Source organism: Penicillium waksmanii (genome assembly GCF_028829765.1).
Source record: "Penicillium waksmanii strain IBT 27052 chromosome Unknown utg000001l:1.0-4852451.0:1.0-4856178.0, whole genome shotgun sequence".
Lineage (NCBI taxonomy): Eukaryota > Fungi > Ascomycota > Eurotiomycetes > Eurotiales > Aspergillaceae > Penicillium > Penicillium waksmanii.
In genome coordinates this window covers 1,859,271-1,880,995 of record NW_026643248.1, presented here as the reverse complement: position 1 = coordinate 1,880,995, position 21,725 = coordinate 1,859,271, and the positions used below count along the sequence as shown (strand labels likewise).

The 21,725-nt window shown below is 49.6% G+C and overlaps 8 protein-coding genes across 8 annotated transcripts; 4 read left to right on the top strand and 4 right to left on the bottom strand.

Moving 5' to 3' along the window:
- Window positions 1-19: 19 nt before the first annotated feature.
- On the top strand, window positions 20-1,141 carry N7481_000663 (uncharacterized protein; the record flags this gene model as incomplete). Its single annotated transcript, XM_057259882.1, has 1 exon — window positions 20-1,141. One exon carries the CDS (start codon window positions 20-22, stop codon window positions 1,139-1,141), a length of 1,122 nt encoding a protein of 373 aa, XP_057127714.1.
- An 880-nt stretch (window positions 1,142-2,021) lies between these two features.
- On the top strand, window positions 2,022-3,091 carry N7481_000662 (class I SAM-dependent methyltransferase; the record flags this gene model as incomplete). Its single annotated transcript, XM_057259881.1, has 3 exons — window positions 2,022-2,192; window positions 2,436-2,501; window positions 2,570-3,091. The coding sequence occupies 3 exons, from the start codon at window positions 2,022-2,024 to the stop codon at window positions 3,089-3,091; spliced, it is 759 nt and encodes a 252-aa protein (XP_057127713.1).
- A 171-nt stretch (window positions 3,092-3,262) lies between these two features.
- Window positions 3,263-5,713, bottom strand: N7481_000661 (fungal specific transcription factor domain-containing protein; the record flags this gene model as incomplete). Its single annotated transcript, XM_057259880.1, has 8 exons — window positions 3,263-3,723; window positions 3,779-3,842; window positions 3,899-4,113; window positions 4,188-4,494; window positions 4,549-4,984; window positions 5,048-5,349; window positions 5,440-5,504; window positions 5,662-5,713. 8 exons carry the CDS (start codon window positions 5,711-5,713, stop codon window positions 3,263-3,265), a joined length of 1,902 nt encoding a protein of 633 aa, XP_057127712.1.
- Window positions 5,714-6,396: 683 nt separating this feature from the next.
- cym1 (pitrilysin family metalloprotease cym1) lies at window positions 6,397-9,619 on the bottom strand (the record flags this gene model as incomplete). Its single annotated transcript, XM_057259879.1, has 2 exons — window positions 6,397-9,172; window positions 9,240-9,619. The coding sequence occupies 2 exons, from the start codon at window positions 9,617-9,619 to the stop codon at window positions 6,397-6,399; spliced, it is 3,156 nt and encodes a 1,051-aa protein (XP_057127711.1).
- A 696-nt stretch (window positions 9,620-10,315) lies between these two features.
- N7481_000659 (taxilin) lies at window positions 10,316-11,928 on the top strand (the record flags this gene model as incomplete). The annotated part of the gene is made up of 5 exons (XM_057259878.1): window positions 10,316-10,454; window positions 10,575-10,849; window positions 10,911-11,059; window positions 11,126-11,369; window positions 11,434-11,928. The coding sequence occupies 5 exons, from the start codon at window positions 10,316-10,318 to the stop codon at window positions 11,926-11,928; spliced, it is 1,302 nt and encodes a 433-aa protein (XP_057127710.1).
- A 466-nt stretch (window positions 11,929-12,394) lies between these two features.
- N7481_000658 (NAD(P)H-dependent flavin oxidoreductase) lies at window positions 12,395-13,441 on the bottom strand (the record flags this gene model as incomplete). The annotated part of the gene is made up of 1 exon (XM_057259877.1): window positions 12,395-13,441. The coding sequence occupies one exon, from the start codon at window positions 13,439-13,441 to the stop codon at window positions 12,395-12,397; it is 1,047 nt and encodes a 348-aa protein (XP_057127709.1).
- A 1,196-nt stretch (window positions 13,442-14,637) lies between these two features.
- Window positions 14,638-17,808, top strand: N7481_000657 (CAZyme family GT1; the record flags this gene model as incomplete). Its single annotated transcript, XM_057259876.1, has 7 exons — window positions 14,638-14,800; window positions 14,869-15,499; window positions 15,558-15,794; window positions 15,849-16,610; window positions 16,674-17,379; window positions 17,441-17,579; window positions 17,648-17,808. Coding segments are annotated over 7 exons (2,799 nt in total), but the record flags the coding sequence as incomplete, so codon positions are not given.
- A 586-nt stretch (window positions 17,809-18,394) lies between these two features.
- N7481_000656 (uncharacterized protein) lies at window positions 18,395-20,461 on the bottom strand (the record flags this gene model as incomplete). Its single annotated transcript, XM_057259875.1, has 1 exon — window positions 18,395-20,461. The coding sequence occupies one exon, from the start codon at window positions 20,459-20,461 to the stop codon at window positions 18,395-18,397; it is 2,067 nt and encodes a 688-aa protein (XP_057127707.1).
- Window positions 20,462-21,725: the final 1,264 nt, after the last annotated feature.

Genomic DNA, 21,725 nt, shown 5'->3' with positions numbered 1-21,725 from the left:
ATCTTAGAAGAGCTTCAAGATGATGCGACCGCGTGATCCGCGCTTTCGGCAGCGGATCAACCAACTCTCCCACAACTTCGAAACCGCCAATGAAACCGCCCAAGAAGGACTCTACACCTTTTCGCAGAACTACATTTCCCCCTGCTTGGCCGCGGTCGGCAATTGCGTGCAAACTTGTACAGACCCGTGTCTTCCAAGTCGAGACGACCATCTCCGTCGCCGGCGACGAGGGCGTGCCGAAGACAACTTCGATTTCTATGATGATTGGGACAACGAAGAGACCGACGAGACGTTACTAGGATGGGGCACCGGCGAGTTGGATCGTCTCCTAGCTGGTAGCGGTTTGGCCAGGGGGAGTGCGGAGCAGCCGCGCCGCCCGAGGCGTATGAGTTATGGTACACGTCACACAAGACGGAGGAGCACGGTGCACATTCCAGATAATCGCAGTGACCCGACTGTCATTCCCAGCTCGTCACTGATTGGATTCCTTGAGCGCTTCCCCTGGAGGTTAGGTGCGAAGGGCGTGAAGTATCGACCGTCCGCTGCGGATCTACAGGAACATCCCGGTAGCTTGAAGCGACATTCCCAGGAGGATGAACCTTTGATGGAAGCTACCGAGGACGATGGTGATCAAATAGCCTACTCTTGGAATGGGCGCAACCGGAGCTCTACGCAGTCCTCGAAAAACACGGCGAATTCTTTGAGCTCGCGTGGTGATTTATTTCCTAGTGACGAGGAGGAAGATGCAGTTCCACTGGATGATGAATTTGCGCTCGCCTTTGGCCGTCGGGGAACTGGCCTGGAATCAGATGACCAGTCTGGAACAAAATCAGAGATGGTGAGGTCGGCGTCAGGAACGTCCAGCCTTGCCGAGGCCTCTTCCAGGAAATCCAAGAAGAAGAACAAAAAGAAGAAAAGGCGGTCTTCAACTAAATCACCAACAAGTCCGGACTCTGGTGTTATTCACGGCGTCAATGCCTTGTCGATGGATGATCTGAAAATGGAAGAGGAACGCGCAAGACTAGAAGAAGAGTCTGTGATTGAAAGAAAGCGTCTAGCTGCTCAAGAATTGGCCCACCAACGGGGTCTTGAACTTGATGACGCTCATATGGTAAGAGCTACCAAGATTGTTTCCGAATAGCACTTCCTCAAAATGCTAACCTGATCCGCTAGCCTGCTCAGCACTCTGAGTTGATAGTGCAACCATCTAACATCCCCGAAAGGCAAGCCTTCTATTTAACTAACGAAATCAAAAACCCCAAAACTCGTACTAGAAAGTCAAGCGATTCATCCGCTCGCCAGTTGTCGGACGACCAATGTGAACCATTCCCTGCATTCGGGACAGAAAACCCAGCCACTGCAGAATCTCCGGTTGATACAGGTACCTCTCCTCGTCTCGGATCAATGAACGCATCAGATGTGTCTCTGGATTTGGCCAAGAAACCGCATCCTTGCGATGCAGACACGCCGAATTGATCTTTGGCTTCGCGTACTTGATGCTGCTTGCCTGACAACTGCCATACTGGCTGCACGATATTATGACTTCTTTTCTCATGTACCTTATACCCCGTCGATAACGATTTAATGGACTATCGACTGCGATCGTTTAGATGCGAATACGCGTTTGCAGTGTGAATTGATAACGCTGTGATGTGTTGGCATCACCTGGACCATACACTTTGCCTCAAGTACTAATAACTATCTCGGCCTTGAATATATTTCGTAAAAACATCATTTCATTCAATTTTGTATTTTCATATTTATGCTACCTATATTCCATCCCGGCATATTCCGGCGAGCGTAAATAGTATTCAAAGCTGCTAGCTAGTACTATCTCCGAACAGGATCCACCCCGCTGCGGGGGCTTTGTCGTCAGCCGTCGCCGACACCCGGGGTTTTTGGAACAGGCCAGCATTGTATCGTACAAGCTCCCGAAGATCCTATTATACAACTTGAATTGTTGCCATCCATCTATCATACCTCACACCACCAGGGTACCTTACTCCGCCAGCAATTGCACCATGGCAAAGGCCGAGAACGATCTCCAGAGTATGCTCTCAAAGGGCATGGACCCGAAAGAGCTACCCTGGTATGAGCCGACAATCGACGAGGTTCCAGAACCGGCAAAGACTATACTGGAGAAGTACAGCAACATCCCGTCGGATCAGGTTCTACAGCATGTTGTGGACGTGGTGAGCTAAAGAAGGACCGCGATGTGCGTATCGTCCGAAGTGCTAACATATGGTCTAGAGAGAACGTGCCTATTCAGTTGTAAGTTTTATCCTTCAAGTTGCAAGAAGGAATTTTTCTTAAAGGTAACCACCTAAAGAAATCCTGTGGTTAACAAAATCTAGTTCCCCTACCCTTGCATTGGTTCATTCCGGTTTCTTGATCTGAGCATCCCCCAGTCTCCAGTCTATGCCGAGGTCCTTCAGCGACTCAAGTCCGGCGAGAAACTCCTTGACATGGGCTGTGCGATAGGACAAGAGCTTCGGCAGCTAGTCAGTACCAGCTACGTCTAGGGTTGTCGGGGATAATTCGAAGCTAATAACGGTATCCCAAGGAATAGGTTTACGACGGAGTGCCATCAGAAAATATTCACGCCTCCGATCTACGCCGAGACTTCTTCGAGATCGGCTACGATCTATTCGCCGATCGCGATACGCTGAACTGCGACTTCATAGTTGCAGATATATTCGATTCGAACTCCGACCTGGTGAAGAAACTTACCGGAAAAGTAAGCATTGTCAATGCAGCTTCATTCTTCCACCTCTTTCCCTGGGAAAAGCAGGTCGAGGCTGTCAAGCGAGTTATTACTTTTCTTCGTCCCGAGCCTGGGTCGCTTTTAATTGGGAGACAGGCTGGGAGGACTGATCCTGAGGACCCTGATGATAAAGAGAATGCGCCGGGGAATTACCGGCATGATCTTGCTACGTGGAAGAGAATGTGGGAACAGGTTGAGAAGGAGACGGGGACTAGGTGGAAGGTTGATTCTTGGAGAGAGGATTGGCAGGGAGTTGATAAGGGATTTGATAAGTACCATGCGAATGTTGAGTCTTTTAAGCTCCGATTCGTGGTGAGGAGACTATAGAGTGGATGGAGTTACATTATGAGCTAAAAATTTAGAACGAGCTACTTCAACGCCACATTTATCGGATTTCCACTGGCAACAAGAACAGTGGATGTGTAGTAGTGTGGGAGGATGTGTATGAGATGCATATATTCGTGGAAATGGATATGTACAGATAAAGCTCTCCACTATCTACATGAGACCACTGTTATGTGATTGATGAGGCTCATTGCCGAATATCCGGTTAAGAGTAGACGGCAATGCATCCTGCATGGCCTCTGGAGGTGTCCCCCACTGGGCACTAGCCGCGAACTGCTGAGCCGGGGTTGGCATAAGGCCCGACCCGTAGGCGACGGATTGTAAGCCGGTCTGTACAGGCTGGACTTGATGGGTTGGAGATTTTTGACTGTGGGGAAATGCGGAGTCCTGGAAGAGCCAGGGTGGGTTTGCGAGGGACATGATTTCTTGGTCGAAGATAGCCCAAGAATCGTCTGCGTTGGCGACTGGGAATGCGAGGGCGGAGGTTGTGTCTGGTGGAGTGTGCATGGCTTGCATGCTTGATTCAAGACGTTGGGAGAGAACGGTGTGGACGCTTTCGGAAGATTGGTAGGGTCTTTCTAGGCTGCGGAGATGGGCCTGAATTAGGTGGAGGTCTACAGAAGTGTCAGTCTCATTCATTATCTTCTAGTTATAGATGGGGATTATTACCGTCTTGGTGTGTCATGCCGTCTTCCACGCCACGGAGTAAGAGAATAGCAGCCCAGGTGATCATCTAAGATAATTAGCTTGTGATATACCAATAAAGAAAAAAGACAAGGATGCTCTTACTATCAAATCCCAATTCGACCAGATGCTGGCATCGTCCTGGCGTAACCTCAATACTGCACGCGCTGATACGAGCAGCTCATGTCTTTCGACGGGAGTGATATTTGCCGAACTCAAGTCAAACCCTCGAGCAGGGTGATAGATAGACAGAACGTATAGTTTATGCAAATGATATTGCAAAAGTATCACGATACCTTGTCTATCTGATGGAGATGGCTCTAGGACAGTGCGTTGAGAGATTAGACCCGAATTTCCAGTCATTAAGTAGTCAGTGTGGTAAAAAGGAACTTACGGGATGCCCCATTATATTTAACAAGCCAATCGTCAATCTTTCGAGCCCAAAGGCGGATAACTTCAGAATCCTGTTCGGTAAATGAGGTCTGAATGACAGGACTATCGGGGACATCGGCATTGATTGAAGACCAGATAGTCGGTAGTCCCCTGCCCACAAAGTGGCTGAGACCGTAATGCATCATATCAGAGAGACTCTGGTATGCATTCCCCTGATGGTTGTCAACACGCTGGATACCTGGCGTTGGAGGTTGCCGGGGCAGCATAGGATAGGACATATGCATAGATGCATGTTCGATGTCGATAACCTGAAGAGTCAGTAACCCTTCAATAAACAATAACTACCGCAGGTTCCATCTTACCTGAAGGCCAGAAAATAAGCCCCGCCATTCTGGAGTAGTAGCATCTATTTGAGACGGGCAGTGATCCAGCCAGAGGCGGTATGCCATCGCTATCCACGAGCCAGTGGCATCAATATAAGCTTCTGAGCTCAAACTCGCCATGATAAGGCCGAGGATATCGTTAAATGCTCTTCGCTTCGGAGGTAAAGATTCGGCGGAATCATCAGTTGTATGGCTTTCCCGTCTGGGAGGAAGACCAGGCCTAAAGCTTGGTGTAAGTAGTTCATTTATAGCGCTGCAAGTGGCTGCAAAGTAACCCGCATCGAAAGAGGCCAGCTCGGATGATCGGTGATGAAGAGCAGAAATGTAGAGAACAGATGCAAGCAGTAATGGTGTCGGGGATACGAATGCATCCCGGTCGCTTAGAAAATGCAGAAGGGGCAAATTGTTAAGAAACCTTAGACACATGAATTAGGAGTATGTCGGGGCTATAATCATGCATGTCTGGAGGAATACTTACGAGCTCCAAAGCTTCTTGATAGTGGGACGTGACCAGACTTTCTCATCTGGCACCGGCCGCGTGATAGATCTCAAGTGGGCGATAGCATTCCAAACGCCCTGCAATGGTACGGATTCTAGTTCTTCATCGATGCTCATATCCTGAGAGACGGATCCTGTCTCGGAGGCGTCTTGGGTGATGCCAAGCGCAGCCTCGATACGATCCAGGCGATCGAGGATAGCTTGCTGATCAGGTGCTGTTGACGTTCTGGTGACCAGCAGTTCATTCTGTGCCTCATCGAAAAATTCATGAATGGCAGAAGCCTTGAGAGTTGGTTAATTCAAGTTCAAGTTGACAACGTGCGAGGCATTGCATTGCGGGGCGTAATGATAGAAGAAGAAAAACAAACACACATTGGCACGAGGCTTAAATACACAAGCTGTTTGTGTATGCCTACATCGGCGACACGGCGGAGCCCCTGATACCTCACATTTCATCTGTGGGCGGTCAATCGAAGATCATCCCAAATCTTATGCAATGCACATCGTCGGGCGCATACCTTCAATCGCCTACAATTGACTGGTCCCACACAATCAGTACCTTTCCGATCCGCATGATAGAAAAGGGGAACTCACCACATGCCTTGGTAGGCTTGGGGCCCAGGACCAGGTTGGCCTGCTTCTCCATAGCGATTGGAGATCAAAGGGTCGCATCTTCCGAGATCCAGGAGAAACCCGAAGTTGAGTCGGTCGTGATTAACAGAGGCACGTGATTAAGGCTGGAGAGGCACGGACCGATTTTCCGGGGAGATCCACATGGAACTATGGAACTATGGAGATATGGAGATATGTAGATATGGAGAAGATATTTATTATTACCTAGGTACGGAGGAATAAATTCATTTCTACATGGTACTGGTACAGCTTGAACTATCCAAAGCATGATTTATGTTCTCACATTTTTAGTCCGTCCTGCGTAGGCTGAAAAGTCCAGGGCGGTTCCGAGAAACGGAGATTGAAGTGTGCCTCGAGGGCTCACATTCTGCTGTTCTTGCGCTGCATCCCCCGTGAAGGGAATAGGATGCCACCGCTGCAACCAAAGGAGGTGGCTAGTTGCAGATGTGAGGAGCTCTGGTGTCATGGACACGTATAGATCTTGAAGCGCGGTGTATATGGGAGAGGGGAAATGGGAGGCGAAGAGGGACAAAAGATGAAAAGGAAATGAAAACCGAAGAAGAGAAGACCGGAGATTCATAGACAAACCGGACAGATAGTATACATATATGTACAAGGGGCATGCATAGATATCGAAACGTGCCGCAAATGCAAACTTAATAATACACAGGGGGCCTGGGTGGATATGAATATCCACTAAGCCGCGGGAGCCGCACCTTCCTGCTGACCCATAGACAGCTTGCGTACCTCCCAGCTAGCGTCAGCCCAGTCCTTCTTCTCGCCAAGGACACAAGTAGACTTCTGCGATCCATTGACAAGGAAGCGGTCGGCGACCTCATTGACATCCTTGGCGGTGACATCCAGGACCTGTTCTCTCCACTTCTGGTCCATTTCATGGGTGACACCGCTCAGGAAGTAGCGAGCGCCTTCATCATCGACACTCATGGGGGCATCGAGGCCTTGGAAGATACCAAGCTTAGCCTCCTCGATTTCGCGTTCAGACCAGGCGCGGTCTCTAGCGAAGATTCCACTGTTCTGGAAAACCTTGAGAGAGTTCATGGGGTTGGGATCCCGGTAGCTCATAAAGGTGAAAATACCCTTGATGGGTCCGTTGCTAGCACCGGCACCGTATGCACCGCCCTTCTCGCGGATCTCGGGGTGCAAGTAGTTGTGGGTCAAAAGTTGGGAGAGAACAGTAAGGGGTGCACTAGATGAGTCGACGAATGGCACAGTCTGGCTAGCCTGGCCAGAGTAGTAGACCTTGTAGGGCAGGTCATATAGTGCCTTGTCAACAGACTTGAAAGAGGAAGCAGATCCAGATCCACTTGGGGAGAAAGACTTGGGCAGCCCAGACAACCACTTCTGCAGAACAGACTCGTTCCGAGTAGCGCTTTCGGGCTCACAAACCATACGCACTCGTAGGTTGGAAGTCTTGGAAATGGCAAACGCCTGGATGAGGCGAAGCTTCTCAATCAGCTCCTGTAAACGCTCTGGGGAGGACTCAGCGTCACGGAGAAGGTTGGCTGTGGCTTGTAGTTGTTCCAGACCAGATTGCTGTTCCTGGATCCACAAGCTACGAGACAAATTAGCGGCGGCTGCATTGACTGCAAATCGATGGCCAGTGCCAGCAACAGAATCCAGCGCTCCGTTCGTAGTCAAGCGCAGGAGCTCTTGGATCATTGCGGGGGCAGCAGGGCTAGTAAAATCAGTCTCCATGACCAGAGCCGAGAGCATTTCCAGCATCTCGGGGATGTTCTGGTCTAGAGCGTAACCGGTGAACTGCAGGCCCTCCTTGAACTGATCCAAGTGAGTTGGGGAGTTAACAAGGAAAGAAGAGGTGGAAATTCCACCAGTCTTCAATTTGATCAGGTCCTCCCATTGCTCCATGGATCGGCTAGCTGTGCCCAAGCGCATAACGCAATCATTGAAGAGGGGCATCAAAAGGCGAAGATCATCAGGAAGGTCGTCAAAGGCGTTGACAGCCTGGAAGTAGGTCAGACCGTTGGTCGGGGCCTCGCGCCATACAACTTCAGTATCGTCGACCTTCGACTCGCGCACAGGCTTGCGCTCCTTCTCCCGCGAGATATCCTTCACACGCACTGTCGGAAGGCAGCTGAGATCGGCATTGTGTGCATCTTCTTGTACCTTTAGGAGTTGCAGTTCCTCTTCGCTCAACTTGGCAACGGCATTCTCAACCGAGCCATGCTGTTCGATGAGTTGCGACAATTTGGTTTGACGGCGAACGGCCTCCTTGTCATCCAAATCCTTGTTGAAGGTAGGAGTTCCCACCATGGTAAATGTCATACACTGGTCATTAAGGAGGTACTTCTCAACCAGAGACTCGAGGTAACCAGGCTTCTCGTAGCGCCTCTTGAACTCTCCAATGACCTCATTCCAAGCCAATTCTTTCATGGGGTTTGAGCCATTAAGCCAAGACGAGATAGTCTTCTCCATTACGCCAATTCCAAAGTTGGCGGTCTTGTGGCGCAAGGAAAGCTCAAGCTGGTGCAGGAAGCCGCGCACCTTCTCCCCGCTGAAGCCCGCGGAGACGGATTCGCGGAATGCATTCTGAACAGCTTGTTTCACAGCAGGAGCCTCTGCCTCACTCACACCGGTGACACCAATGGAAAATACAGGGGTCTTGCCCGAGTTATCCAGACCGGTATTGGGGGTGAAGGACGATCCCAGGCCGCTCTCGATGAGCGCACGATACATGGGAGAACCATATCCATCAAGGAAAAGCGACGAAACTATTCCGACAGAGAAAGTCTCGACAATGTCGGTGGAATCACCCATGTACCATGAAGTGGATGTCTTGTGCTGCTTGTCCTCGCTGGAGAAGGTATCGATGGGACCAGGCACAGTGACGTTGACGGGGCCATTGCTAAGGCTCACGGGTTGCTTGATATCGGTATCGATTTGACCCTTGTCAAACCCATCCAGAACTGCTCCAACCTGTTCCAAATGACGCTCCAAAGGCATGTCTCCATATGTCAAGATTTTGGAGTTGCTTGGGTGGTAGTTGCGCTTAGAAAAGTCACTCAGCTGCTTGTGTGTGAGATCAGTGATGTATTCCGGATCACCCCCGGAGTTGTTGAGAGCCGGGATGATGTTCTCTTTGAACTTGATGTAGTACAGGTAGTTGGCATCCGAGATTTGACCCTTCATCTCATTGTACACAACACCCTTGAAAACGATATCATCCAGTTGCGCCTTTTTCTCGGCTTCCCCGGGGGCCGATTGTAGAGCGCGTGGGTCCTCGGGGCCAAGTCGCCATCCTTCCTGGCGGAAATCTTCCTCCTTGAGAAGCGGGTGCAGGGTCGCATCGAGATACACGGACAGGAGATTCTGGAAATCTTGCTGGTTTGTCGTGGCGAAGGGATATGTGGTGTGATCAGAGGCGGTAAATGCATTCATAAAATTTGACAGGGATCGTGGAAGCATCTTGAAAAATGGATCGCGAATAGGGAATCTGATTGTGGAAGATTGCCAGTTAGTCTCTCTGGAACACCAATATCCAGGTAGATAATAGTACTTACTTCTCGCTGCCGCATAGCGTTGTGTGCTCCAGAATATGCGGGACACCAGTGGCGTCGGGAGGATTCGTTTTGAAGCCAATACCAAAAACATTATTCTTGTCATCTCTCGCGACATGCAAGTAGTCGGCCTCGGTCTTGTCATGAGTCAATCGGACTGCGGTCAAGTGTAGCTCTGGAACGTGCTGTTTCTCTCGAACAGTGAAACCATGGAGCTTCTCGCCAATCTTTGGGAAGCTGTCGATATTTGTCACGGTCGAGGCCAATCGAGTCGCCTTGTATATTTGAGGGATCGCAGAGTTCGATTTCAAAGCGCGACTGGAGATCGATTGGCGCAGAGCTGGAGCGCGGGCTCTGCTCAGGCCCATGTAGGAGCGCAACATGGTGTCTGGGGGATTCGACCAGTCCGGTCGATGGTCTATTAACGAATGAACGAAGGTGAAGTTTTCCCTGTAGTGCAAAAGAAGAAGAAAGATCGGAGACAAAAAGGATAAGGATAAGGATGAACTTTGGAACTTGAACAGATCGGCCCGAAAGCCCCGGAGAGAGGCTTATGTCATACACGCTAGACGCTCAACCCTCGTGATGGTGCATTCCCACGTCGGGGGGAACTTGCGGACAGGTGGAACTTGCTGGGATAGTCTAAATAGCTTTGGACAGACTCTCTAATCCCTTTACAGTCTGAATTCTTCCGAAACAAAGTTCCCAGCAGACTATAGTGTACGATAGTATACTATAACTAGTACGTGTGGCTGGTGCGGCTGGATGACTAACCCCCCCTCGTCGATTCTGCCTCCGACGAGGAAACCAGAGGAAGGCCGCTTCTCCAGGAAAGCGCTGAGTTTCCACCTTTTACTCTTCAAACGACCCCAGAGGTGATCTCTTGATTGATCCCGCCTTGCCTCTGGGTTCTCCCGTTGACCGTCCCTCACCCGCTACTCCGATTGACCATCCCGCCATCCTCCTAAAGTGCATCCCGTTCTTGCACAGTTTTTCGACCTCTGACTCCCCGCACGACTGCCATACGCCTCGATCGACAAGTTAGTAAAGCCTCAGCCGCGGCCGGCCCATTTCTCACCATGTCGTCAACCACCATGGCCAAGAAGAACAAGGGGAAGAAAGTGGCCGATCCGAATGAGACCTCGAAACTACTCGCCGCAAAGATCTCTCAGTTGGAGCAAGATGCTGCTGGTGAAAAGGACCAAGAGCAGGAAATCGGTGCGTGATGGTTACCTCTGGAGAAGGCTACCGCAGTATCGAAGGATATGCGGGGGTTTCCTCGGATTCTATATACCGGACATGGGGATAGAACGAACTAACATGAACTTGAAACTATAGAGCGCGAAGTGAAGAAAGCCACCCGAGACCTCAATCAGCTACTGAACAATATCGAATCTCCAATGACTCGTTTGGAAACGGTGCACAAGAAGTATATCGAGCTACTATCGGATATGAAGAAACTGGACCGTGACTATGCGAAGAGCAAAAAGCGTGCGGACCAAGTGCAAAAGGACCAAGAGAAGGGGAAATCGGAGTTGAACAAGACGGTGACCATGAAGGACAAGCTGGAGAAGCTGTGTCGCGAGCTGACAAAGGAAAATAAAAAAGTCAAGGTAGGCCAAGGTGTTCCGTTATTAGTGTCCCGTTTCAAGCTGACCGTGGATTTCTGGGTAGGACGAAAACAAAAAGCTCGAAGATACGGAAAAGAAGGCACGTCTGATCGTTAACGAACGACTTGATTCTCTCCTGTACGACATTCAAGATGTCATGGCTGCCAAAGGGAACCCTCGCAACGACAAGGTGGACGTGGATCTGGACGATGCGTATGCAACCATATCTAAGCTGTAGCTGCCCTTTGCGTCTTCTCACATCGACTAACATGATAGCAGTCTCCGCGCGAAGCTGAAGACGATCAGCGAACAATTCGATACTCGAGAACTACACTACAAGGGTCTCCTCCGTAGCAAGGACTCCGAGATCCAAAGTGTGACCATCAAGTATGAGGAGCAACGACGAACTGCCGATAATGAGGCCGCTCGAGGTCGAGCATTAAGCGCTCAGGTCTCCACTTTCTCACATACCGAGGCAGAACTGCGAAGCCAGCTCAATATCTACGTAGAGAAGTTCAAGCAGGTGCGTTGCCTCCATGCGGATATGGGGGGGTGATGAAGTTCTTTACAACTAACTTTGCCTCCAGGTCGAAGATACTCTGAACAACAGTAACGAGCTTTTCCTGACCTTCCGCAAGGAAATGGAAGAGATGTCGAAGAAGACCAAACGGTTAGAAAAAGAGAATCATACTCTGAATCGCAAGCACGAGCAAACGAACCGGAATATTCTCGAAATGGCCGAGGAGCGGACTCGAAACCAAGAGGAAATGGAACGATGGCGCCGAAAGTGTCAACATCTAGAGACTCTATGTCGTCGGATGCAGGCCCAAGGTCGCGGCGAAGGACTGCCGGAAGGAGATGAACACCTGGACCATGACGACGAAGGCACTGAGAGTGAATACGACGATGATTATGAGGACGAGGAAGAGTTAAGTGAAGAGGGCGATCTGGATGAGCCTGACCGCGACATTCCCCGTGCAGACACATCTTCGCAGAGACCGGTTTTTGGACCCCCTCCTCCGCCGAACCTGCTAGAGGCCCGAGCATCGAAGAATGCCGCCGTGCTTAATGGTTGCCATTGATTTTCTTGCACATCTTCGCTACAGTCCCATAGAGAGCAAGAATTGAAATTGCTCCACTCCCTCTCATGGTAGAGGTCTATGTCTTTTTACAAGTTTTGAGAATTATTGCCGATATTTCCTGGTTCTGGTTTGATTGTGGGCTAGCGCATCCTCTCTCTGGTGAGATGCGAGATGCTCGAAGGTCGGAATAGGACGTTCGTGGTAGTTGATGTGGTCCGCAAGGCCATTTTGGTTATTGTTTGGAAGAAGCATGCATATCTAGCCTAGGCTTTTCCCGCATGAGCTATGTTCATGCTCCCCTTTCCTCAGTAACTAGCTTGTTACTTGCAGCATCCAATCGAGGGTTATTATCGGTTCATTGAAGTTCATCTGGTTCTGTACAAGTACATGTCATATTCACAACGAATAAATCCCTCCCGGGGTGATATTAGTACTACCCTCACAGCCAGTTCCAATAAAGGTTTATCTATAGTTTGCTCCCCGGGCCACTGCCAACGAGGTAGGAATTATTCTGCTTCACCACCGCCACGGCCTGCTGAACCATCTCCTTGACAATATCCCCGGCTGGCTTGATCTCCTTCACGATGGCAGACACATCACCCATTAAGAAAGGCATATCGATGTCTTTATCATTCTCCAAATCATTCATCATAGGCACAACACCCTTCCCAGTCATTGCAAGAATATCAGCCGGTCGACTCTCCCACTCCTTAACGTAGTCATTGGGCAACATGCGCAGCGGGCGACCAGACACAACAAGCGTCCGCTGAGTCTCACCATACTGAGCCCCAACAACAGCCTCCTTATGTAAACGACTAGCACCACTCTCCTCAGACGCGACAAACCGCGTACCAACCCACACACCCGCAGCACCCAAAGCCAAAGACGCAGCCAGACTCCGGCCATCATTAACTCCGCCCGCCGCAACCACAAGCGCAGGCTGACCAGTCAACGGACTCTTATATTTGCGCGCGACATCCACAACAGCCGGAACGAGCACGGAGAAAGGAACATCACCAGTATGACCACCACCCTCACCACCCTGCGCACAAACAATATCGACGCCAGCCCGGAAAGCCTTCTCCGCATGCTTAGGTGCTCCGACCATATTCATAACCAAAATTCCCGCATCGTGAAGACGCTTGATGACGTGTGCGGGGGGTACACCGACGGCCGAGACAAACAATTTCGCGCCGTGCGAGATGGTCACCTCGATTAATTCGTCCAGGTGTCCGTGTGTGTAATCATGGTTTGTAGCGCGTGCTGAGCCGCCGACTTGTGGGAGGGCGAGATCCACACCGAAGGGTAGTGAGGGGTCCCTTAGGAGAGATTTCAATTCCGTGAGCATCTCGGCCAGTTGCTCTGGGGTGTAACCCAGTCCGCCCACTGTGCCGAGGCCGCCGGCGTTCGAGACGGCGGCGGCGAGGGGAGCGCTGGATGCGCGCGCCATTCCTGCGAGCAGGATTGGGTGTTGGATTTTGAGGAGGGAGCAGAGGGGTGTTTGGATAGACATCTTGTGTGGAATGCACGGTGGTTATGAGGTGGAAGGTTTTTGTTGTGGGGGTATGTAAGGTGGTGTCGAGGGTATATATGGACAATCGAGTGTCCGAGGTGGTTATTTTAAATTGGAACAAGAGCAAAAGGTTCACAGTCACAGCGCTAGCAAGGATATGAGACTCGGAGTGTTGGTTGATATCTGCAAGATATATGCGGAGTACGGAATGCGGGGAAGAGTTGTGCAGCTCGGACGGACCGAGGCATCTGATTCTCATCGGCTGCCGTGGCTTATGAACTGCGCATATTTTATACACGGAGGAGCCATCATTGATCAATGGGGTAGTAATCACGGATCCTAATTTAAAATAATATTCCAATCGAGAGAGAAAATGATTATCTATTTTCGAAGGATACTAGTAGTAGATTTTTATGCTTGTCATAAGACAGTTTTATGCGCGCAAAGCAGACACTCGGAGCCTCCTATTGGGGAACAATGCACTTCTTTGTACTTCCAAGGTTTTCCAGGTGTTAATTATCTTTTTAGCCATTTCTTGACGGCCCTGAGGGTATCATATCTAGCAGATTTGTTATATCTCGGTAGCTTTTTGACGTATTCAATGGTATAATCGTGTAGGGAAGATGAAATGGAAGTAATCACGGTTAGTTTCTGGCACACCCACTCACTGGGCAGTAAGACATAGTTAGCTCTCAACGTGAAATTACACCTTCCACCTGCTAACCCACCTGGGCAGTCGTGGACCAAATCGTTTGAGCCAAATTCTGGATACAAATAGGGCCAGATCCTCTGGCTTGAAGAAATCATGAATGACAGATGTCTTCCGATTGCCACAGACGATTATTTACCAACCACGGGCTTGAGACCGGATGATGCGCGCATGTTTGTGATTTGTGATCTGGGCCTCTCATCGATCTTTCCACGTCCAACTCAAGCTTCATCTACCTTGGGCCACGCCAGTCTACTGACGTCATTCACCACCACTTCTTCTCGTTGAACTTGGGGTTTGTCAGAAGTTAGTTATGACATGCACGTCGCGTGAGCAAAAGTTATGTTCGGTTACGAGAGAGCGAGAGGGGGGGAAATACCTCCGCATGTTGGATTTTGCGCGAGCTTCGCCCACCTTGACCATCACTTCTCCAGAACGTCAATCTTGCCATATCTTCTAGTCACTCCACACACACTACCTTTCAATCATGGCCGCTGTTGTAGCGCCGCCCCCTGCACACACGTTCGAGAGGTTGAACCTCGTTCGTTCGCATACTCTGTCATTTAAAGATACCAAGCGACCACCAGATGGCCCTGAAAAAGTGCGATTTATACACGATGAGGGGCTGGATACTGGCGCTCGTATTCTAAGTAAATATTATTCCGGTGATATTGGCCTTCCGAGTTTATTGAACTAACTTGATCACGTCTTATCTTAGGTGATGGCCGATTAGATATCCATATTGACCAGCATAAACCGAGCATCGCAGGGCTATTGAACCGCATCCAACGCCCGGATGTACATCCTGACCAAGATGCCGAACAAATCGCCGAAGAAGGGAAGCCCTTCGCAAAGGATGAGCCTTATCCACTGCACTTGAATATCGTCATCCAAGTAATTGGCTCTCGGGGCGACATTCAACCGTTCGTTGCGTTAGGGTGCGAACTGAAATCCAACGGTCACCGAGTAAGATTGGCCACACATTTAACTTTCCGGCAATTCGTTCTCGATAGTGGCCTCGAGTTCTTCAATATCGGAGGAGATCCAACGGAGCTGATGGCTTTCATGGTAAAAAACCCTGGCCTTTTACCGGGGTTCAAAGCAATACGCAGCGGAGAAATCCAAAAGCGTCGGCGTGAGATGAGGGAAATTTTCAATGGATGTTGGAGATCTTGCTTTGAAAAGGGTGATGGGACTCATCTTCACCAGATCAAAGAAGACCCATTCGACAAAGCTCTGGATTTTCGAGAACGGCCTTTCGTGGCGGACGCTATTATAGCCAATCCTCCGAGCCTAGCCCATATTCATTGCGCGCAACGACTAGGAATTCCTCTCCATATTATATTCACGTGAGTCGACCCTTTTATATACTATTTGCAAATATATTGAGTACCTAATGAATAATAGGATGCCCTGGTCGCCAACTCAATCATTTCCCCACCCATTAGCCAATGTTCATTCCCAGAACTGCAGGCCGACCATTGCAAATTTCATGTCATATAACATTGTAGATGTGATGGTATGGGAAGGACTGGGAGATATTCTGAACACACTTCGCAAAAATACCCTATCCCTCGAACCTATGGACACAATGACCGCCTCGAATATACTCCACCGACTACAAGTGCCGCATACTTATCTCTGGTTAGTAGGAGCGTCATCCTGATTGACAAAGAACCATTCTGACATTTCAAAAAGGTCTCCTTCGTTACTACCTAAGCCTCCTGATTGGCCTGAGAACATCGATGTCTGTGGCTTTGGCTTCCTCATGCCAGAGAGCAACTACACGCCACCTCCGGAAATCGCTTCATTTCTTGCTTCAGGACCAAAACCAATATATATCGGATTCGGCTCCATCGTAGTTGATAATCCTGCCAAATTGACAAAGATTGTATTTGAAGCAGTCAAAAAAACCGGTCAGCGGGCCCTTGTCTCGAAAGGTTGGGGAAACCTCGGAGCAGACGAAGTGCCGGAAAACATTCTCATGATCGGAAACTGCCCTCACGATTGGCTCTTTCGGCAAGTTTCATGTGTGATTCATCACGGTGGCGCTGGCACTACTGCGGCAGGTCTAGCCCTAGGCCGACCGACGATAATTATCCCATTTTTCGGAGACCAGCAATTTTGGGGAAGTATCGTTGCGCGGGCCGGAGCTGGCCCGGCACCAATCCCATATAAACAACTGAATACCCAGAATCTCTCAGATGGGATACGGAAAGCGCTGGAGACGAGTACAATGGATAGAGCACAGGCTATTGCGACGAAAATGGAAGAAGAGTCTGGCGTGCGCCATGGGGTGAGAAGCTTTTATCGAAATCTTGATCCTCAACTATCCAGATGCGCTATACTTCGGAATCACCCAGCTGCTTGGCATCTCAAACATACTGACATTAACTTGAGTGCCTTTGCGGCAACTCTCTTGGTGAAATCTGGGAAGCTTAGTCCGGAAATGCTCGTGCTGTAAGTATTGTCTAAGTAACGCCACCAAAATTGGTAGATCTTCCTTTTGCTGATTGTCTCCAGTCACCGTCCTATGGAATACGATACATTCATGGACCCCGCTAACCCACTTTCTGCTGGTGCCCAGGTGCTCTTTGGAGCCCTTACGAGCTTCATAGCTGGCTTTGTTGATGTTCCAAGAGAGATTGGGAGTGATCTTGTTACTGCTTTTCGCGCAATAACTCACCCCCGCCAAAATTATGAGCGCCGCGCAGCATGCCGGGCAGCAGCAGAGTCGTCACTGGATGCAACAGTCCCAGATGACAGTATTGGGAACGAAGAAACAAGTACTAGTACTAATACTGAAAATGAAGTCCAGCCATCACGAAATGAGAATTATGAACAGGGCCCTGGAGAGAGTCTAGATGAAAGTACAGGGGAAGACACTGGTGATGAGAACGATGAGGACGGTGGCGGAGGCCATGTCAACGAAATCGATCGAGGTCAGAGCAAGGAGCGCAAAAGGTCTCTTCAACTTAAAACGGCGAAACCAATGAGCAGCACATTGACACCCTCGAAACCACCCAGATTCATATTTTTGCACGAATCTGTGCTGCAAGGAAAGAAGATGTCCAAGAAGTTTGCGAAGGTGGTTATACGGTTACCAGCCGATTTTTCATTGGGCATGACCAGAGGATTCCACAACGCTCCCAAGTTATATCACGATTCGACAGTAACTGAAAACCCCCAAGTGGTCAGTCTTCGAACCGGGTTCTCAGCGGCAGGAGAGGTAATATCACCCATACCAGCCAGCGGCCATTCTAGGACCAGTCATACTGATGTAAGCGCAGGAGCTCCGAGACGGTTTCTATTACAGTATCAAAGGCATAGGAACTCATCCACGCGATGGTTTCAAGAAAGAAGGTGTTAAGGGGATTTTCAAGGGGGCCGGGAAAGCAGTGGGAGGGTTGTTTCTCAAGCCAGCAGCAGGTATGTTGAAAATGAACGCAAAGTTTTCGTGGTCTTATATATTACAAGCTAATTTTAATGTTAATTAGGGCTATGGGGTATAGCAGGATATCCATTGAGTGGGATGCTTCGAGACATCAACGACTCGCTGGGCAGACATCAGAAATGCATGATTATCCTGGGTCGTATTTCACAGGGAGTCGAAGAAATGCGAGAGTCCACGGCCCAGGAAAGGGCAGAAGTATACAAGGCGTGGGTTCAGATTGAACACGACTTGAAAAAGTCGAATACTAAATGGCACGCCCATGCTGGTGTATCTGCTACAAGTACCTAGGGGACTCTACGTGCCATGTTTCCCCTGCAATGCTGGGCTTTCCTATTCTAGGTGCCGTCGCTTTAATGAGGGCGCTCAGAATCAGACTCACTGAGCAGCTCTAAGTAATCAGTGACTGCTCACGATTGCTCAGTGGTTACTCAGAGACTGGCCAGAGGCCTCTATTGAGCCAGTCTACACTCTGCCCATGCCAAAATTGGCATTCGGCCCCACAACAGTGCTTAAGTGAAATGCTTTTTGATGGTCTTCTGAACTTCAGCTTCTTGAGGTGTTCTTTTCCATTCCCAGCTCGGCCCACCTAGAGCAGACAAGAGAGTGATATGACGCCGAAAAAAAATAAAAACAAAAACTAAGATTTGTGCTTTTTATATAGCGCCAAAATAGTAACTTCCCATTATTAGTTTTTATCTATGGCTGCCTCAAGAAGTAGAAACATTATCCCTCAACCACCTGGGCACCTTCACGCCAAACGCCATTAGAGATCAAATTCACTTGATATCATTTAAACCGATACTCGAACATTCACCGAGTGGCTGGGAACGCCATCTTTCAGGACAAAGAGCATATAATACCCGGGCTGGGCGATGCCTGCCTCAGGTATCTGGAACTTGTACTTATTGGATCCGTCCTTTGTCAATTTGACAGCAAGGCGTCGTTGGTCAGTGTTGACAGTGTGAGTAGCCGAGCCATAGCGGATTATCGACGCTCTCTCGTCAACGTCACCGTCAGTAGTGACTTCGACGGTATCGCCAGACTTGACCTCCGGTGTTGCATTTTTGATCACAGGACGGTCTGTCTTCACGGTTCCATCATCGTTCAGCAGGTATGGGGGCGTGTAAATTTGACCGTCGAAATGATTGGCGCTACAATTTCCACACAAACCGCCGCCACCAGTGAATACTGTGCCATCCTGAAGCAACAGCGATAGACTGTGATAGACTCGGACGATGCTGTTCTTTTGCTGTTCAATCCACTCGCCTCCGCCATTAGCACCGGGTATGAATCGCTCCGGCGTCAAATGCGCGCCACTTTCATCGAAAGGAAGCCCGACATCCTGGCCACCATTAACAAACACCGAGCCGTCTGGTAAAACAACAGAGGAGTGAAAAGTGCGCTTGTAATGCATTCCATCAACGCCTGCCTTTTCGACAGACGCACTCTCCCCGGGCTGGTCAATCGTGATGATGCCAGCATTGATCGTCGCAGTGCTGTTGTCGTAATTGGGAGAGCCACCAAAGTAAAGAATCTTTCCTTTGTCATACATGACTGCGTTTCCACACATAGCGTCATCATCACCAGTGCGATCTCCAGCAGAAGTGGTGGTGCCGTTTCCCGATGTACCATACCAGTTCATCGCTTTACTGGGACCGGCTTGGAACACAGTGCCGTTAGCCCAAGCGAATAACCAGCCGTGATTATCTTGTCGGTAGGTACGGATGTCGTTGGTAAGCATAGCCGAGACCTTTGCTCCAAGGATCTCAGTCCATTCATCGGCTATAGGGTCGTAGATCTCACCGTCTTTGCCCTGCGCAGCAACACGCTCGCCACCGTCCGCACCACCAACTCCGCCGCTGAATGAACCGCCAATGGCGAAGATACGCCCATCGGATAGCGTCGAAGTTGCCTGGTAGCCACGTTCGATATTCATGGCCGCTGCTTCGAACCAATTTTCAACAGTTGTGTTGTAAATACTGGTCCGACTTTGATCGGTTCCTCCAGTGACGACGATCTTGCCGTTTTCGTCGGTCGAGATACCAGGACAGAACATGTCGTGGTGCGTTTCTTCGACATCTCTCGGGCTTACTGAGTTCTTCTTGGGATACCAAGTAGCTGTCTGTGTATCGCCACCCGGGCTGCCAACGAAAATATTGTAGCCCCAAGCCGACCATGTCACCACCGCGCCGGAAATAGGATCCACGGCCCCAGCGACAGGAACCAGGGGCAAATCAATTGTTGGGCCCCAAGCACCCAAGGCAGGGTTTGGAGGAATAAACTTTGTTTCATAGACTTGCAGGTCTGCAATTGCGATGGCATCGGTAGCAGGAGCAGACAGACGCACGTATTTGGCTTTTTGAGGCTGAAACGACGACATTCGCTGGGCCTTGCCGGTGTCCCACCAGGTTCCATATGAGACCTCATTCCAGTTTTCGCCATCAGTACTGAGTTGTATTTGATGTTTTGTGATGAGGTTCGCCGGTTTCTCATACTCCTCCTTTGTTTCTTGCCTGGGAACCATTGTCAACCCATTCACGACCCGTTCTTGCCCCAAGTTAACAGTGATAGTCTGAGCGTCACTGCTGGCTGCACTCTGCCAGAATGTGTTGGTCGAATCATCAACTGCTTGATCGCAGTCATGACCACTCTGAACCGTTGAACATTGAAGTTGCCATCCAGAACGGTCGATAGGCTGGCCTTGTGGCAAAGCCTGTGACAGTGTCGGAACATCCTGGCCACCAATACGGGCGGTGTCTGGTGTCGTTCCTTCGAGATACAGAGACTCGAGCTCGCGAAGGCTCCTAGCAGTGGCAGTTCCCAGTAGAAAAGCTCCCGCATGCCATCGATACTTCATCTTGGGAGTAGAGTCACGGTGTTTCGGTCGCAAAAAGTAGGCATAAACTGAACAGACAAAGGATGTGGGTGCAGGGAGAGTTGCAACTCAATCCTTTGCAGCATTCAATGCTTTTAAAATCACGAATATGGTGTATGCCCTAGAGCCTAACGATCATTTCGTTACAGCATGCCAGACTTGGCCTGGGAATGAGGCAAGCATGGCTCGTGTAACAAAGGCCAAAGCCTTCGATCCATGTCAGGATACATCTGGAATGTGTCGGCTCAGAACAGAGGCCCTTCTCCGCGGATGAGGACAAATAACAAACTCCTAGCCAATCTCTTCAGTGGAGTCCGGAATATTGTTGAATGCCGTCTCTCCTACATCAGCCAATAATCAAGGTGTACGGCATATAGTTATACCTACTTTAGTTACGTTGGGGATGAGCCAGAAGCTGAGGATCAAAATGTTGACCATGATGAACGTACGAAGTTATTCGTTGAGCCCAAACCATGGAAAGATTTGTGTGACCTATTCCGGCATGCTAGATTGTAAGTGTGGAACGTGGACTAGGACGGTTCAGGAGGTATGTAAAGCCTCAGGGGTAAGCTTAAGCTCAACAGGCCGTATCCGTTACCCGAACCCGCCAGTGCCGGCCCCACAATCTCCCGCAACCCTATTCATCCCTAGCTATCATCACCTAGATCGACTTCCATAAACGGTATCGTTCGAGATGATAAAAGCATACAGGGCAATTTAGCCTAACAAGAGTATATGAGTTATACTTCCCGTCATATTTTATAGCTCGGGAAGTCGACATCCTTTACAGAATTGTTGTTTACAAAAACAGGAAGCAGCAATTGCTGTGATCATCAGTACAGTCCAACTACAACAGGAATGTTAGCCAGGAAGCCGGATCACACTATGCAACGGAACTGACTATCACCCAGTTCAGATCATATTGATTCGGCCATGAACAGTGGGACATGGGCCGGTAATTTTTCTATTTTCCTTTCCAGCGCCCCAGTTGACACGTCAGAGTCAAATCGTCGACCAACGAAATTCAGAGCAATTGAAATTTCTCGCCAGCGTCAACCCTAAATCAGCAGTAAGGGAAACTGTGGGGCTATCTCATTGTAACGCTCCCAGAATTTGACTGCAGTTGGACCATGGTGGTATGTGCAATCATCTACGAAAATGGGTAAATATCCTACTGCGCCACTCTCGCTGACAAGACAAGACTATGACAAGATCCTAGATGAATAAGTCTCAATTAAGCCACCCG